The sequence below is a fragment of the Ascidiella aspersa genome, chromosome 6 (genome assembly GCF_963924565.1).
Source record: "Ascidiella aspersa chromosome 6, kaAscAspe10.2, whole genome shotgun sequence".
In the NCBI taxonomy this organism is placed as follows: Eukaryota; Metazoa; Chordata; class Ascidiacea; order Phlebobranchia; family Ascidiidae; genus Ascidiella; species Ascidiella aspersa.
The window spans coordinates 25294866-25314062 of NC_139452.1; the positions used below are offsets into that span (position 1 = coordinate 25294866).

The 19197-nt window shown below is 35.1% G+C and overlaps 1 protein-coding gene and 1 non-coding gene across 2 annotated transcripts; one reads left to right on the forward strand and one right to left on the reverse strand.

The window, feature by feature from the left end:
* Positions 1-1394: 1394 nt before the first annotated feature.
* LOC146140978 (WD repeat-containing protein 76-like) lies at positions 1395-16971 on the reverse strand. The gene is made up of 12 exons (XM_083392765.1): positions 16956-16971; positions 15985-16055; positions 15210-15381; positions 13834-13943; positions 11627-11805; positions 10654-10810; positions 9402-9560; positions 7874-7995; positions 7397-7495; positions 5657-5809; positions 3762-3921; positions 1395-2943 (listed from the first exon to the last, which is right to left on the reverse strand). The coding sequence occupies exons 1-12, from the start codon at positions 16969-16971 to the stop codon at positions 2794-2796; spliced, it is 1548 nt and encodes a 515-aa protein (XP_083248891.1). The 3' UTR covers positions 1395-2793.
* Positions 12179-12320, forward strand: LOC146140979 (U8 small nucleolar RNA). Its single transcript, XR_014501387.1, has one exon. It is a non-coding gene; the product is annotated as a U8 small nucleolar RNA (small nucleolar RNA).
* Positions 16972-19197: the final 2226 nt, after the last annotated feature.

Here is a 19197-nt window from a genome sequence, read left to right on the forward strand (position 1 = left end):
GCTGTCGTCTTTGCCAAAAAAAAAATACCAGGACTTTTGAACTCGTTTTGTCGGTGGGCCAACATAACTTTTGTGGGCCAGGACAGGGCGGTCCAAACCCGCAGGCCCACGTTGCCATGCCCACCCCCCAAAATATAATATTATTGGCTTATTTAGATTAGCTAAAAGCAAGAGTCTCGCCTGCTTGTATGTCTTATTTGCCCATCCGGATAAAATGGTTGTAGCCTTAAGGCATTCTTCGCATCATCTCACCCTCGAAAATGAAAACTTTATAAAAGATGAACTTAAACAATATGTAGCTCTTGTATTGATAATAGCACCTCTCTAACTTAATTTAACAAAATATACGAACTATGTGGTGTTCCTAAGGTTACGTTTTTATGACGTCACATTTAAATCTAACTTTGTGACGTCATGTCTAAAAAAAGTATCATGGGCGCCACAATAAAAAATCCTATAGATCCGCGCCCGGCCTTGAAACGTTGTTCAATTTCAATTATTTACCCACCATTATTCTGTTTGCATGCCAATACACTGGTTAATCAAAAATTAGTGGTCTAAGAATAGCAAGCGTATTTCAATTGTTTGGTTTGACAAAGTTCAGGTTAAACTATTATCTTTTAACGTTATACCGCAGCCCTCATGAAGTCTACTGTATGTGGCCCGCGAGCAATTTTACGGTTCGTTGAAAATTAGCAACCCTTGGACTACCCTGACAGTTTAAAAAATTGACCTGTAAAACAAATACATCACACACTTCATAAAATTTAAATTAGTAGTTAATTACAAAAAAGTCGACAAAACGAACACTGTACTGAAAGAAGACAAAATTAAAGGGGTTTATGATTGTCTAATCGAATTACAGAAAATAAGGCAGTGTGATAGGAACGTAAAAGTGTAAGTATAATCGTTTTCGATCGGCAGTGTTGTAAACAAGCCTTTTTTTAAAAACTCAAGTCCCAATTTAGTCATTTGCAAATAACCTAAGTCCCAGTCAAGTCATTTTCAAAAATAACAAGTCAAGTCCCAGTCATACGTTACGAAAGTCAATTTCAAGTCACAAGATTGTAAACGAAAAATAATACTAAACTTTAAAAACTGCTAAACATGCTCCATTGTGACCAACCTTTCGGAAAAGAAACACAAAAAACGAAAGAAAAAAATCTAACATTTATTACGTTTTATAATTGTTCTAATAACCATTTTACTAAACAGTATCCATTTAAAGCAATTTAACATACCTCAAATCATTGGTGTAAATGACTTAAGTCTAAGTCAAGTTATTTGTCTAAACGACTCCAGTTAAGTCATTAAAAAACAATGACTGAGTGCAGTGTTTTTTTAAGGTGTTTTGGGGGACCGAAACGGTCCCCCAAATTTCTCCAGCGGTTTCCCAAATTTTGGACTTGCAACTTTTTGGTATTTAAATGAAACACTTGCGGTCTCTTAAAACTACGCGGTCACCCAAACCAAACCTTAAAATAAACCCTGACTGAGTGCACTTAAGTCAAGTCATTGAGTTCAGTCATTACAACACTGTCGATCGGCAATATATTCAATAAAGGGCAGGTTCCTGCTGTTTAAAGCTTACCAATGTATAAATCAAAAGAGGTAGGAAGTTTAAAAATAATCTGTACTCCGCTCCGCATCAACTACATGTTGTTTCCAGAATATAAATATTCAAGCACCGACAAGAAAGAATTGGGAAAAGCAGGTTTTAGAATCAAATCTGAAAAAAGTTCGTATAGGAATGCACAATAAATTGAGGCAAACATTTCATAAAAGTTCACTAATATAACAATGCAAAGTAGTTGCGAAAGTCCGGCATTTTAGACCATTAATGGCGAATTGACCAGAATCAAATCTGTGGTCGTTTTTAATGGAGACAAGTGGTTACTTTTTTTTCTAGGTTGAATGCAGATATTTGATACAAAGCCCAAGAATAACAACAGAATTTAAGTCAATTTTAGGTATATTTAACCACTCAAGGGAGTGGCTAAAGGGGCGAGAAATCGGCAAACTGCCGAAAAAACAAGGGTAGTCGTATCTGGTGAACTACATGTTGTTGTTAAAATAGAAAAATCAATAAGAACAAATTACAAAAAACGGGTGTTAGTATGTTACTTTGAAGAAAGCTTGTAATGGGGCAGTGGCTTATAGCAACTAATACAATGTAAACATTTTACCAAAAAATCAGTTAAATATATTTAAAAAGTCACTCCAATATATACGTATGTTTGGGTTTTGTGGAATCGTTCTTGTAAAAGACATATAACCAATACATGGCTGTAATTTAGGAACCGGCTATTACACTTAACGTTACTCGATAACAGATTGTACGGCCCTAATTGTTGTCCAAAACATCTGGATTAATGTCGGATTACTAAACAAAGTGTTGGACATCCTTAATTTCAAATCGCCGCGTCAAATGCAAAATCGAATTTAACTCGACGTAAATATGGCCACAACCATTTTTTTGACATTGAAACCTTGCTCTAACATTAGGGGCTTAGGTTTCAAGCTAACTGGTGGTTTCCATCGAATAAGAGTGGTACTCAATAAACATTTTTAACTTAAGAAACTTCAATTTCGGGGCATTTTACATATCCTTTACATTTCGGCACGTTTTTTCTAAGAATTAGGGATAGAAACGTTTATCTAGTTTTGTCATCGCAATTTTTTTTGTTTCTTTGTTATCCCGAATATAAAGCGGTTAACCGCTGCTGAGAAACTCAGTAAATATGTTGACGCAAATTTAAAAGGGCATTTTGACAGCAAATAAGCAGGCGCTTGTTAAAGGCCGAGAACGTAAACCCTCCCAGACGAGTTTCCACCCGCCAGTATATCGCGCTGAGGGTGGAAACAGTTGAGTGAATAGACGCACGTGATTTCTTCGCGCGAGATTACGTCCACCAAGCCAAGGTCGCCGTCCAGAAGTTCGATCTGCGCAAAAAAATGAAAAACTTGCGAATTCGGCGTGTGTGTTTAAGCGATAACCAACTTTTTGCGGTTACAGGCATATCATTTTTTATAATATACAGATACCTGCCTTTTTTAGGTGCTATATAAGTTGAAATAGTTTTTTACGGGTACCAATTTCAAGAACATAAACCTGTATTTAGAAACTATTCTATACAGCAAATACCACCCTGTATAAGGTTTTAGCTTAGCTTTCCGCTAAAAAATTAAACGACTGCAATTTTGTTTTAGAGACCGCTATTCCATTAATTCTGTATAGAAAAAATATCCATGGCCCCACATACAGAATATTTTGAGACCCCATTGGACCATCTTAGGTGACCGAAAACGGCCGAAAACCATTAGACCTGTGCAGTTCTGTCGACTCCCGAGTCTGAATCTAGCCGAAAAAAGTCGAATCCAAATCCCAAGTTCAGCAAAATTATCCAACTCGCCGAATTCCGAGCCTGGCCTTGACTCCATAGCCGTGTACACATAACCGAAATTTGGTAGATATTCAGGAATCCATTTCTGGAAGTATCACGCAACTCCCCCACCCAAAATACGCGGTTAAAAATTATTCCACCACAAGTCATTGCACTTTTGTTTACAATTTACATTATGCGGCTTTGTTTCGAACTTAGTGCTGGGCTTACGCCCGTCAGACTTGTGAACTGTGACTCATGTAGTCTTAGATAGTCTTACTCGATTCCAGTGTCCGACTTCAGCTAACCGACTCCGATTCAAGCCCTGCTTGAAACGTCTCAAAAACACCAGCGTGGCGTGCTTACTACAAACTGTACCTGTCTGGGTCTTGCCATGCTCCCCACAACTATCAGGTCTTCTCTGGAAGGGTGCCAGTCGGCCCGAAAGTTGGACAGCCACCTTCCCGTGTGGTTGTCGTGCCTTATCGAGCTCTTCAAGCGAACCGACTTTTCTGTTAGCTCGCTTGTGTCGAAGATTCTGGAAAGATGTGATTTTTTTTCAGTAATCAGGGATATGTAAGCAAGAAATTGATGGATGCCATTTATTTTTCTAGCGGTATTTGTTGGGTAACTCACAGAGGCGTAGCTGGGGAAAGGCGATTGGGTACATATATCCCCGGGAGACGAGATTCAGGGACGCCAAAATGAGGAGCCGGAGCCCTTTTTATTATTTTGGTGGAGCTAGAGGCATTTTTCTATTTGTGGTGCTAAAGCTAAGAAATTATATTTTATTCTATCTCCAACGTTAGTTAGCAAAAAGCATTTTTTAAAACTTGCCATTGAATAAGTGACTGATGGCACCGGAGCTGGAGCCGGAGTCATTGGGTGTGTGTTTGATGGCTCCGGAGCTGGAGCCGGAGCCAAAGGATTGAGTTTTACGACTCCGGAGCTGGAGCCGGAGCCATTTAATAATTGCCTGATGGCTCCGGAGCTAATGCTATTTTACAGTGGCTCCCCAGCCCTGATAGTGACACAAATGAAAATTAATCTAGATTTTTTAAATTGGTCTGCGGCCCACCTCAAATGTTCTTATGCCTCACCAGTGAGCCATGGAAAAATAGATAAAATTGGATCGTTTAAAGGTTTTTTTGGGGGGTCTTTAGTCCGAAATTTGCTTGCGTTAAGGAGTTAAGTTAACTCCAGTTTTTAACTTACTAGAGTTTGATAGATATACCTTTCAAGGTAGAAACTTTGTATGAAAAGAAAAATTGGGCTGAAATTCCAATATTATTTTGGTATCGGATCGGCACTGATACCACCCTAGTATCGGATGAGTACCGATACTACAACTTGGCATCGGGTATCGCCAGGGTTACCATACCGTGCTTATTTCTAAGAAACGTGCTTATTTTTGAGTTGTGTGCTTAGTTTGTCTTATTTTAGAATTTATTAAGCCTCAATATAAGGTTTTACTATACAAGTTTGGTAAACCCTGGCCAAACACGTTAAGGAAGTTTCGCCAATTCAACCAAATAAACAATCAACAGTTATCTGTCTTGCATGATATGCCATTATCCTGACGAAGGCGTCTTGTATAGGACGTCGAGACGTTGATTGTTTATAATAAAACTGCTAGATGAGCAACACTCGGTTATAAGATCAATTGCTGCTCTATAAACAACGCGCAATTATCATTATTAAAATTTCTCTGTATGTCATTGCTATCAAATCATTATTATCAGCAATAGGTTGTGATTTGAAAATGTGGAGTGTGACATAAAAAAGGATTTCTAAAAAATAACGCAACACAGTTGAAGGGTAACAACCGCCGTCAAATGAAGGATGCTTTTTAAAAAAACAAGCCCTACAACTAAAACTTGATGGACTGCCACTATACCTGATTTATTTTCAGAGTATTTCATCAAATTAATATTTTTGTGACTTTTTCATAAGCTACTTTAAGAGCAAAGCAATTTACATAGCTAGGCAATATAAACCTGAATAAAAGAAAGAAAACCAGGTGGCTTAGTGATCATAAGCAGTAGGAAAATCGCATATGCTCTAACCATGAGTCAATGTTATCGGGGGACTGCATGCACCAGGACACATGGTCACCACTGTACGCTGCATTTTCTGACTAAATGAATTTACCTGATATTATTTTTTCCAGTGGTCTTAAAATCTTACTTAATTCGAATGAATGAATTTTTACCTAAAATTGCTTTTTTTAGTAATCTGAAAATCTTACTTAATTCGAATGAATGAAGTTTTACCTGATATGGTTGTCCAGGCTAGTAGTTAGCAGTTTGTTGCCGCTAAGTGGCGAGAAAAAGGCGGAATCCACCGACTTTGAGTGAATTCCAATCTCGACGACCGGCTTCGCGTTCGAACCTTTCAGCATCCGACAGTCAAATATTTTCACTTGTCTAAATGCGTAAAAAAACAGTGTATTTTTTTTACTAACTAAATGAAAGTAAAAAAAGTAGATGGAACATATGTTGTGAAGGTGTATTGGCTTTTTTCTTTCCATTGGCCAAAAAGTAGGCCGGGAATGCCTGAAATGTCAGTATTGGTTCAGGCCCAGGACTACCATTCTCCCAAAAGGAGACTGTGGCGCCACATAGAGATAGGGCCAGAGTTAAACTGCGCATCAACAAAAGTCAACATTTTCACCTTTTTGTTTATGGTGTAGTTAAAGTGTAAGTGTTAGTATTAGTACACCGAAAGCCATCGCAGACTCACCGAATCTGTCGATCAATGATGCAAGCAGAGCAGACTAGAAAAACAACTGGCCTGCAGTGAAGTTCGAACTCACGACCTCCGGTCAAGCCGGGACCGTCGCTCTACCAACTGAGCTATGCAGGCTCAGAAGGGATCGAGTCGACAAGTATTAGTAATAGTATTAGTAATAATTTTAGTATTTTACTGCCCCCAAAAAACCCGAATACAGTGTCTTGTGAAAGCGAGCTGCAACAGTGCACCTCCAATAGGCAATAGATCGGTTCTTATATAGCAAGTCGTAACCGTTTACTTAAACAGTTTAAAGTCCTAGAATGCTTTCGCTTGTAAAAATAAGGCGTTTCTTAAAATGTTTTTTTTACTTTGTAGTAGTTTAACTACGCATATTTTTAACTAGGGGAAAAGTAATATTTTTACGTTTTAACATACTATCCTTAAGGAAAGAAGGTAAGGGTTGCAGTTGGGGCTCTTTCCTTTCGCCAAGAAGGCGGCCGGGAATGCTTAAACAAGAAAAATAAAACTCAAAGTTTAAAAAGTAAAACCAGGATCTGACATTTTGTTAAAGGAATATATATTTCGCCTAAACTGGTATCGTCAGTTCCTATTAAACAATACAGAAGGGTCAAGAGCCCAGTTCTCTGACAACTGTCCCCACTATGTATTTTTTTTTCATAAGGAACGCTTCGCGATTTTGCGTGTCAGGGATTTTTTTCGAGTTGGAACTGCGCATGGCAGTAGGTCAACTTTTTCGCCTCTTTTTGTGGTGTTGGTTTAAACCAGGGGTGTCCAACATGAGGTACACGTACCAAATGTAATAAAAAATGGCACATAAGCCCCCCAAAAATATTGCCAATTGTCAAAAAAGCTAAATTTGTTATACAGCTATTGTCATTGTTTATTCACAATACAAAAAAATCCCAGCAATTACGAGAACAAACAGAACAAACAATTACGATTTTATAACACTGTACTGTTTTTATATTTTGTATAAATGCGCTTTTAAAATTAGAAAAAAAAATAGCTGATATACTTTGGTAAGAAAGCTATAAAATAAAAATTGGCACGTCGGCATGTTTAAGTTGGACATCCCTGGTTTAAACAAACTAACAGTTTTACATTGCTAAAAGTTTGTAAAAGTTGGTATTATTTTTGTTTTGTTATGCTACCACCTAAAAGAGTTTTTTTTCCTTATTCAAATAGAAAGTAAAACTACGTTAACATTCATATTTTTAATGTTAAAACTATAAACACACTCGTCGGCGTGTTCAACTTACGAGTCCAAACCACACGATGCGAAGTAATCACGTTTGACGGGATGAACTGAAACACACTTGATGGAGCGATGATGAGCGTCGATTCTAGTTGGGCTATTGCTGAAAATAAGAGGAACATTTCATGCGAAAATCCCAAGGCATATTTTTAGATGTTCGTGTTACTTTTCAGACAGGTTTCTTTGTCATGATGATTTCATTATTAGGTGAGTTAGAAAAAAGTTAAAATCAAATAAGGTTCAGTAAAAAAATTTTGCCCTTTTAGGAATTGGTAGCATTATGATCATATTAGAAACGTTTAAAATAATACCTACACTTCTGTATGGGCTTTGATATTCTTACTACGTCTTACTACAACCACCAACCATTATGCTCCAAAAATTGCACCCTCCCATTTATTTTACCTTTTTCATTATATTCCTACATTTAATTTTTTCCTGCTTACTTGGTAGACTACTGAAACAAGCGCGCTTGACTTACTTTGGCGACCTGGTGTCTAGTATCTCAACGTCGCCAGTGTAGGTGCCACATATTAGCTGATTGCAAGCAAGATCTTGGAAGTCAAACGCCATAACGGGAGAATCTTCATCGTCAAATATTGCCTTGATAAAAAACAAGGTTAAGTTGAGGGCTTTAAAACAGTAAAACATGCAATTATCTGCATTAAAACATTCAACAAGCATTATTCTTCAGCAACCGTGATAAGAACAAAATCAACGTAGAAATAAAACACAGTTCGGCAATAAAATACCAAAATAGGTCTAATAGTTGATGGTCATAGTAACGTCTAAATCAGAAAAAGTCCTACATCCGTCGGAATAAGACCTAAATGTCAGAATCAGACCTAAACAACACTTTACCTAACCCCGAACCCCACCCCTAAGTACATCAATGACTCCCGTAACAAAGGAGGTCTACATGATTAAAAGACTGTATTCACTTTATAAAACAACCCTGTATTTATGTTAACAATCTGTCACGCACATAGCAAAAACTGCACTTAAGTCACGGTTAAATAACTTCACTTAAGTCGTTATAGTACTTGAGTGGAAATAAGGGGTTTTCATCGAGCATTTTTTCAACAAAATTGGTCATTTACTATCATTTTTCACATAGGCCAATTTATTGCTATATGAAATAAGCTATTGTTGCCAGGCATAATATATAACGGAGTGTTGCTCTTCCAGCAGAATATATAAGATCGACGTTTACGTTCTAGTGCCGATTAGCTATCGCGCGCTCTTCACCAATGAGCGTCGGTGCGAGTTTTTAATCGCACGAATTGTTACTTTTTGATTTATAAGGAATCTGTTTTACATGTAACGTCAGTATCCTGATGAAGACGTTCTGTATAGCACGTCGAAACGTCGATCTATTATATATTCTGCTGGAAGAGCAACACTCCGTTATATTATTGCTATATGTTACGCTTTGTGTTGCTCTTTAATCAGACGAGTTAAACAATTTAAAGATTAACCGTTTCATTTTGATGCCAAGGAATTGACTTGTCTTAATGATGACTTGAATGGTACTTGACTTGGGCAAATGATAGCTTGCACTGTGACTTGACTTGTCATTTACATTAAAGAAAGACTTGACTTGTACTTCAAGTTATTTTATGAATGACTTGACTGGCAAAACACGAGAAAAAAGTAAGCATAATAAAAAATATTAAAATCGCTTGTAAATAAAGCAAAAAATTTGGTCGACACGGTTAAAAGACTGTGTTTACTTTCTTAAACAACCCTACATCTTTTTTAATAGTCTGTCACGCATATAGCAAAAAAGGCCCTAAGCCTAAGTCATTGTTTTTAAATGACTTGACTTGACTTAAGTCAGGTGGGTAAAATTGATCTAATTATGACTTGAATTGGGCAACTGACTTGGACTGGGACTTTACTTGTTATTTCTTTAGAAAGACTTGACTTGGACTTAAGTTATTTTATGAATGACTTGCCTGGCAAAACGCGAGAAAAAAGTAAGCATAATAAAAAAAATAATTTCGCACCTTTTCAAAAACGAACTTTTTAAGGTCCAAAGCCCTCAGGTAACCATCGTAACTGGACGAATAGAGCTTGTGGGGTTGTGCTGGCGAAAACTTGAGGCACCTCACTGCTCGCAAGTGCGTTTGAAAAAGGTAGATTCCACCGTTTTCGTCTTTCCTTTCCTGTTATTCAAGTTCAGGTTTACACGTCTTGTCGTATCAAAGAAGTCCAATCAAGTTCGGTATTGGAAAAATTGAGTTTGTAAACACACTATCGAGTTTTGTAAAATAAAAGTGATGTAGGGAATATTGAATTGACTTAAGTGCACTTAAGTCACTGTTTTCAAGTGACTTGGAAACTGATTTGAATTCACTTAAGTAACCAATTTTAATAGCTTGGGGAGTTGTCTTGGAAGTTGATTTGCTCTAACTACGACTTGACTTTGTTATTTATTTAAAAACTCTTGACTAGGACTTTTACAAAATGACTTGACTGAGACTTATTTTTCAAAATAACTTTAAAGTTTAAACTGGACAAAGCAAGATAGTATATTAGCAGAAAATAACTAGTGTGAACGTGATTGAAAGATGATTTTTAAAGCTAAGCCTAATGTGCCAGGACAACCGATTTGTTTATTTGCATTGGATAGAAAATAACCTTTAAAAAATATGAGTGGGATGGGATTTATGTTTTTTTTAGCGATATTTAAACACATTTCGTTGCAAATAGGATTATTTAAAAAAAATTACAGTCAACTGTTCCACTAATCGAAACAATTGACAACACAAACATAATTATCCAGCCAAAAAAAATTACAGTCGCGATTTACATACGAAACTTTGAAAGGCAGTTTAGGGTAGAGAATGACCGATATCACTTTTTTTGACCGATACCAATGCCCGATTTTTTTGCAATTTCGTCAACCGATACTGATTTTTTTTGTACCTGGGAAATGTTCAAAACTTGAACTAATTGAAAATAAAATCCAAATAACGTTTTAGTTTATATACCTCTAATAATTATTAAATTATTGTTTTGCATATTAATCTTGCGTGATTGCTAATTTTTTTTTTTTTTTTTGATCAAAAAATGAGTAAGTCGTTTGTTGTACAGGAAAAATTATATCATATTTTCATGCGAAAATATCGGCCTACACTTACCGATGCCGATATATCGGTCTAAAAGCCAAATATAATATCGCCAACCGATATATCGGTCTATCTCTAGTTTAGGGATCGATATATTTATGACAAAAACATGAAAGAATAGACAAACCAGGTCCCAGACAGCAACAGTTCCATTGACATCGCCCACTGCCAACAAACGTCTGTCCATTTGCGGATAAAACTGAATAGCAGCTATTCTTTTGTAAAGCACTTTTTCAACCACGGGTGGCTCAGTGCCCATGAGATGCTTCCACTTGTTGTGATACCTGTATTCAAACAGAAACACCCTTTAATACCATACATCTTATTATGGACTCCGGGCTTAAGATCGAATAAGAACAATATCAACGTCGGAAAAAAACACAGTTCCCAGGAATAAGACCAAAATAGGACTAATACCTAATAGTCGATACAAACATCGACTATTATATATTAGTCCTATACAATCCTTTACCTCAGGGGTCGGCAACCTTTTTTGCACTGCGGACCGGTTTAAAACTGAAATTTTGTCGCGGACCGGTCTTAATAAAACAACAAAGGCTAAAGGAATTTTTTTCAACTTTTTTTCAATGAACTAATTAAAATACATACGTTTTTTCGAAAACTTTCCAACCTGAACATCAAATACAAAATACATTTATTTGTTTTTTTTACTTTTTCCGACTTTTTTTGAGAAACGGTTTGGGTTTACATCAAAATTTTAACCTGGCAACCCCGAACTCCTTGCGGACCGGCTCCGGTCCGTGGACCGGAGGTTGCCGACCACTGCTTTACCTAACCCAAAAGTACATCACTAACTTCCCTAATAATTTTAACCCTAAAATAAATTCTAACCCCTACCATTCCCTCTCGCCAAAATATTGTTGCTTTGTAGGTCTTTTTGTGTGTTCCCCTTATTATACCAACAGGCTGCAATAAATCAAAATTCATTTTTTCTAAATACGCTGGTAAATAACTCTGTTCAGTTTATTTACCTATCTCATTTTTTTGCATTTGAACTTGTCATGATGCTAAAAAAATGGCAGATTTTCGACATAAAACAAGCCATTGCTTTGATTGCTTTTGTTCTCCAAACAACTTACTTTTCAGTACTTAAGTACTTGGTTTCTTTTGCGTGACTTCGTTTTTCATTTAAATCTTTCAATGACGATTGAAATTCCTGGTAATCGTCCCATTCTTTAGCCACCCTTTCTGGGTCAGTTTCTTTGTCGCACTCAAAGCCAATCGCCACCATTGCATATTCGTCTGGGGGAAATCTCTCCTTAAACGACCATTTAGTCACAGGTTAATAGAGTAAAAACTTAACTATTAAGCTTAGGAACATACCATACGTTAGATTTACTGCGTAACACCCACAACTAATTGATTTAAATGTTTTTCATTTACTTTGTATTCTCTGCGGAATACCCATATGTGATATATATATAAACATTTTACTTTGTAAGTTATTACCAATATGGATTAATAAAAACGCCGTAACTATTTACCATAGAAATATAGTCTCGTAATATTATACAACTTCGACATAACTGCACTAATCACTGTTTATCGCTTACAGCGCAATCGCTGAACGCGCCACAAACGCAAGAAAAACGTAGAGGTCTATAGCCTAAAATCTGCAACTTTAAAATTTATCATCGGTTTGGGTGATCCTTACCTGTTGTCTGTTTATTCAGACTTCAGATAAGTTTATGATGACAAGGGTATATGAGTTTGATGACTTATAGCAAACCCAGTCTTCCTATGGATGCAACACCATTTGAAGGCATGTCTGAACCACTTTTTTAATATTTTATTAATGCCTTTTTTGCTTTAACATTACAAATAAAAACCCATCTACGATTTGTCACTGAAAAGCAGGCTTGCATAACTTTTTTATTCACAAAACAGATCATGGCCCATTATTTTTTCACATCTAGTAATGACTATTGCATATTGATCAACAAAAGTTTGCCAACATTTTAAGGATTTTTATTCCTTGCAACAAATGGACCTTTAATAACCTTCCAGTCTGGTAAAGTTAGACAACTCGCACGCAGAGTTTTTACAAGTTATTTTGCATGTGGCAAGAACTATTTTATTACCTCAAAATGTATAGTTGTAATACTTTCAAGTAGCTCTATGGCCCACTTATATACAATCATGGCCCGCTACTAGGCCATGGCCCACAGTTTGGAAACAGTGGTTTAGTCACTCATAGAAACATAACGTGTCTGTAGGCGTATTATAGTTCAGTTATAAACCAATTCAGGGTAAGCAAACCTTTTAGTTTGCGAGTCGCATTCCAAATTCATTAGTTTAGTAAATAGTCGTATATAGTAGATTAACGCGTGAAGAGTTTTCGCCCCGTCAGATAACGCCATAGATCTGGCGACTACAACACAGTAAGTTTGTAAAAAATATGGTCAAATAAAGGGGGCAATCAGGACATGTCTCAAAAAATATTTTTTTCTGTTTATAATTTTTTGTCCATTTAATCTATTCAGCCTAAAGCGCTATGCATACTATGGCATGTTGTCAAGCGCTATACAAGTTTTTCGGTCTCTCGGTGTGTAAATGATCTTGTTCAAATTATGGCGAATAATAAATTAATCGGCCACTTATTTGCGTGCGGTCGGCGAAGTTATGTTCTACCTTTTTGCGGCCTTTAATAAGTTGTGCAGGCCTGGCTTTAAGTACTGAGTGTTTGATATTATGTGAAAAACTTAGGGACAAAGGGTGTCACACTTTTCTTACTTATATAAAAAAAAATTGAGCGAGTGTCTTAATTCCAGTGTTATTCAACCTTGTTTATTTCTGCACGAAAGTGACTTAATCCTAAAGGCTAAAGATCTTTTAACTTTTATACCCTTCTTAAAGCTTTTAGGATTAATATATTAGTTTTTTATACTTTCATTGGAAAATCACTAGCACAAATTATACACAAAATAATATATTTATTAAAATAATAACACACTTAACAAATATTCTCTCCCTATGAAACAAAATTGTATATATACAGATTATTTCTAACTGTTCATTAACATAAATATGACTTGTTGACTTAAATTAATGCTTTATATAACCTTTGTCCAAGTCTAAGTATTTCCATAGCTTTTTTATCCCCTCATATTTAGACACAGAGACTATAGTAAATAAATTTAAGAAAATATAGTTAAAATTAGGAACATAAAGTATTTTTTATTTGTTAGCTATAGTGTTCTTGACTCTCGAGAAACAGGACTAATGAAAAACATGAATTTCTACTTTTAATTATTAAATAGTGTGATTTTTTTAGCTAGCAACATACCACTCTTGTTTCTTCTGGAGTTATTTCTGGTGCAGAAGTTGCATGACTGTCGTCAGCTTCTACCTTTTGAATGCGAAGAGATTTTCTTGATGGTTGCTGTACCTTTCGCACTGTAATTTACAAAAAATAAGTCAGCCACATTGGTTTGGAGCATCATGGTTGGAGGTAGGGTTGGGTATTTGACCAGTCAAAAAAAATCCGGTCAATTGACCAGTCAAATACTCGTCAAATAGGTCAAATATTGGTCAAATACTACACAAACTATCAAAATGCAATTGAAGGTAAAAATAAACCTTGATTTTAACTTTGAATAAATATATGAACGTTTTGGCTTAAGTACAAAAATATCTTTTGACTATTAATAAGAATTTTTGCAAAACCATGCCCATCTTGCAAGCAATACTATAGCAGTATTGCAGTAATGTTTTCCATTACTACAACCACCAAGTTAAGCCAACAAGTTTGTTAAGGAAATTTAACAACAAGTAATGCATCAGTAAAAAAATATTTTTACTCCTCGTCACAATTTTTGTCACTATCTGAATTTTGTAAATCATCACCAGGATCCACTGGAGAAAAGGGATTTGTTTTTTCTAAATTTCTAAGTAGCCTGAGAGTGTGATATACCCCTACTAATGTTTCCTTTTATGGCAAACGCAATTCATCATCATTTTCGTGCATTTATTCTAAACAAAACAAATCTACTTTGCTATTAAAAACGCTTTGTTATTACCACAGAACATGTGTTTGCATCAGGTAAACCCTAATTTGAATTCTTTAAAAAAGCTACAATCAAGATTATTAAAAACTCATATCACAAAACAACTCTTAAAAAATTTACAACATTTGAATCCAATATGAGTATTTGACCGGTTAAATAAAGTGCGGTCAATTGACCGGTGCAACCCTAGTTGTAGGTTCTAGAAAGATGCAGTAACAATATCAAAGCCCATACAGAAGTAGGTATCATTTTAAACTTATTCATTTAGCAATTGCTTCTAAAGCAGGAACCAACATATATCCTTTCTTTATCTGCAACAGTCAATCTCAAGTTACGAATATTGAGTTATATATTCGAAACATTCAAAATTATACCTACTTCTGTGTGAGCTTTAACATTGTTTATTTTTTTATATCAAGACTAATTTTTGGGTAAAATTTTTGGCCAAATTTATCAAAAAATCAAAAAATGAAATTGATGGTTAAATTATATTTACAAGAAAAAATAAAACACGTTGTTTAAACTTTTATAATTTTCTCTTCAAAACTAGATTTCTTTTGAAATATCAAATATCAATTTTTGAAAACAATTGTTTTGTTATACTTTCTTCCAACTACCGAAAAAATAGAAATTACTTTATGATGATTTCACAAACCAGTTTTTTTCAACTTGCTAGCTTTGGTCGATGGAGGTTTTGTCACTTTCCTTTTCATGCCCATTGCAGTTGCAAATCGCGTGGCATCATTGTGAAGGTTCAGCTTGGAAATAACTTGATTTTTGTGCAGCTCAATCGACTTTCTGTGCTGCTCTATTTTTTCTTTGGAAAGCTAAGAGAACAAATTTTAAGATTTATAGAATCTAGGAAAATGGACACTCAGAAAATGCAATCAAGAGTATTTTTGTAGAGATTTGAAGCATTATTTTTCCAAAAAGTATACTAAAATAGAATATAGTTCTATGCTTCTCAATCAGCCTGGATTGCTTTTAGCTATAATCAGTCTTGCTTTTTTTCAAGTTTATTTTTTAATTTAAAATGGGAGTAATCTTCTTAAATATGTCATATTATTTAAGTTTACAAGTAGGAATATATATATTTATATAAGTAAGTGGTATACAAAATTAAATTGCAATAAGAGTGTTAAATGTGCAAAACTTGAGATAAATCTAAATGAAAAACACTTAATTTACTCCCAAGTTATTTGACAAAATGACTTAAGTCCAAGTCAAGTCATTTGTCCAAAAGACTTAAGTCAAGTCAAGTCATTTTGGTCAAAGGACTTAAGTCAAGTCAAGTCATTTGAAAACAGTGACTTAAGTGCACTTAAGTCAAGTCAATGACTTAAGTCATTACAACACTGATTTTAGGTGATAAAGTTACATTTTTAATTACTTATTACATTGGGTAGTTTCCAAATAAATATGTGACAAACCTCTTCGTCACTGCTGAAGTCAGAAGTATCAGAAGAAGCTTCTTTTTCATTTTGATTAGGCGCTTGAATTTCTAAACATAAACATTTGCCAAACTAAACACTTTTTTTATTAAAATGGTCAAGTGTTGTGAATTACGGATCAAAATATAGTTTTACAACAAATTTGCAAAATAAAAATTCAACAAATAACGTATGCATGAATGCACCCAAAACATGTAAAAATCTTTAGGTTAAATAAAAATACAATAGGGTTTTATACACTGAATTGAATGACATCACTGGAATGCTTTCGTTGTGACAACTAACTATTACTAATATTTTAACACTACACATAATTATAAAGATTGGTGTCAAGAAACTAGAAGCAAAAGTCAGCTAACCAATGGATACTTAGATGCAGTAATGTGCATTGACTGCTACACAGCTGAAAACACATGTTTGCAAGGCAGTTTTGGTCAATTGTAAATGGTTGGCTTAATTCAATCAACGTTTTTCATGTGCAAAAAGGTTTTGTAAAAAAGCACTTTTAATATTACAAAGAGTTGGTTATTAAACTTTGGCATGGGAAAAAGTTTACTACAAGGCAAAAACAAAAATAGTAAAAAGGTCAAAATCAGCGGTAAAATCATTAGTTACTTTTAATTAATACTAATTGTTCTACATACCACTGTCCGACAACGATTTTTTTATTTCTCTCTTATTTGTTTGCACTGATGCTGTTAAAACCGCTTCTGATGTAATTTCTTTCTTTGGTTTCTAAAAATAAAAAAGTGTCAATAACATATTACATTTTGTTATTCTTAAGCACTAAAGTGATCTGACTTTTATTGACAATGTTTACTCCGGAAAGACTTTTTTATCAGCGAAAGATTTATGATTAATTAGTTCTAGGGGGCAAGCATAACATTAAAAGATTTTCAAGTAATTAACAGGACAACCAAATATATCCAACCTTGCAGAAACTTTCCTACTGTCTTTCTCTATCATGCTTAATAAAAATTAGTAAACGTTTATTTGTGGATACATGTTGTTTGACACATGCAAAATACTGGAAACAGTTACCAATGTGATTCAATTTACAATTCTATTTTAATAACATGCTCCACATAAACAGGTCACTGAGGATGGTTACTAAGAAAGTATCATACTAGCTAGTTCCCATCCGCATACCTTACTAGTCCCAACATAATACATAGATTGGCTCATGGTAATGTATAAAGTAATTATCCCACTGAGGTGCAATAAGCCAGTTATATCATATTAGAACAAAATTTCGAAAAATTGTCTTATTTATACCTTCTGTGCTAATATGCAATAAAATGCAGCAAATATAATCGTTAAACCAAAAATATAAGATCTTTTTGCTCTGAATTTGTACTTTCATATAAAATCACATTGATATAATATTCACAGAACCTTGTGAACATTTGGTTTGGGTGATTCTATCTGCCAAAATATTATTATACCTAATTCTAAGTGCACCAAAGGTGAAAAGTCTACCCACTTGTGTAATATATAGAAAAAGCGAGGCGTGCAATCATGTTTTTGGTACCTAATAGGGCGCTGGTCTAGAATCCTACCACTTTTTTAAAATTAACGAAACGAGTTGTTTAAATTAAAAATGCTAACCAGCAACCTAACCCAAATAATGTTAGCAATATAAACTGCCGGACAAAAATGTGGTAGGATTCTAGACCAGCGCCCATATTAAATTTCCGGGGTGCAGGTTAGGTCTGTAGAAAAAAAAATTGGGGGTGCATTTGTGATTTATCACATTTGTGACGTCGTTTGGCGCGAAATATCGGTGGCGTGGTGAATTTACAATAAAAAAACACAAATATGACGGACGATTTCGGTGAAAAAATTGAGCGCGAATCTTTGTCGGCCACCAAATATGGAATGGATTCATGGAATGCAATCGGGTCATAGTAGCATAAATGAAAGCACCAACCTCATCTTTGATGCGAATATTTATCTTCGCGGACCTCCTTGTTGCTGGCATCACGTCACTTGGTCTTCGATTTTTTCTTATTTTTTTCACTTGGCCTTTAAAGGTAGGCTACTTAAATCTTCTGAAATTGATGCCGACTTTCAGTATCAAACATATAGAGAAACGCGCAATTGTTTCCCGCAAAAGTTTATTATTAATGCCAACCACTCAAGCGTGAAAAAACATGTATAGAATATTTTTATACTACCGAATATCAGGGCAATCAGAGGTATTAACAAACGATTTATTCTTTAAATGCAACCCGTGTACTGTTCGCATATCCAGGCTGTGTTTTTTAGTCGACTTTGTATAAATAACCTAAATTACAAATCATCATTTTTGTCACTATTATATTTTATACACAATCTAAAGTAGCCCACTTCTAACGCCACCTATGTTGCTTCTAAGGGTTAAAGTGAAATAGATTGTTTTTTTAGGCAACCTATTAAATTAAGGGTTCGTTTGGAATTAAGTAAAACGAAGCCTAGAATGTGGCATAAGAATCGCAAGGTCTTAAAAATATACATTATGATTTATTTGACGTTACGCGCCAACAGTACAAAACAGAAGAAATGTCGTCAATACCAACAAATGAGCACTTGTGCCGACCGTCCCAATTGTTTTTTCAACGTGTCGCATGTAGGTTAATATGTTATGTGTCCGTGCCAATTCTCCGTTGTATTTCCTGGTTTGCCAATTGTCGACAGGACATATATGCGACTTTAGAGCAATGAACGAACAAACGGGGAAATGAATACGCGAATCTATATAGCTAGGCCTATAGTGATTCATTGCTCCGAATAAAATAAAGCGAATACTCTAAAATCTATTTGAATTGTGTTTAAACTACAGTTAGTTGGATATATAGTCTGACCAAAACAATGCGTTTTTTGGTAAAATAGTTTCGCTGTTTTTTACGAAAAGAGATATGTTGTGCGTTCGTAGTTGGAGAACCTGAAAAGCGAACTTTTATGTGTTTTTAAATTTGCATGTAAACTTCCGTCATACAAAGTTGGCTTATAGCGTTTTTCAAAACAAAATCATTGTAATTATGTTCTTTTAAAAATTATGAAGGGTTTATTTATTTGTACACAGTTAGGGCGGTCTTAGGCGCCAACTTCAACTTACGGACAGATAATTGGCTGAATCAGCAGACGCCTAATTATAGTAGCCCAACTAAAGTGAAACGATTCATTGAAAGGGAGAAATTATTTGGCAAAGAC

Bases quoted from the DNA above. Each gene is read 5' to 3' on its own strand.
- LOC146140978 (XM_083392765.1), bottom strand. The intron at 15,382-15,984 runs GTTTGTCACATA...TTGTTCTCTTAG, and splicing joins ACTTCAGCAGTGACGAAGAG to CTTTCCAAAGAAAAAATAGA. The intron at 10,811-11,626 runs GTAAGTTGTTTG...GTTTGAATACAG, and splicing joins AAGTACTTAAGTACTGAAAA to GTATCACAACAAGTGGAAGC.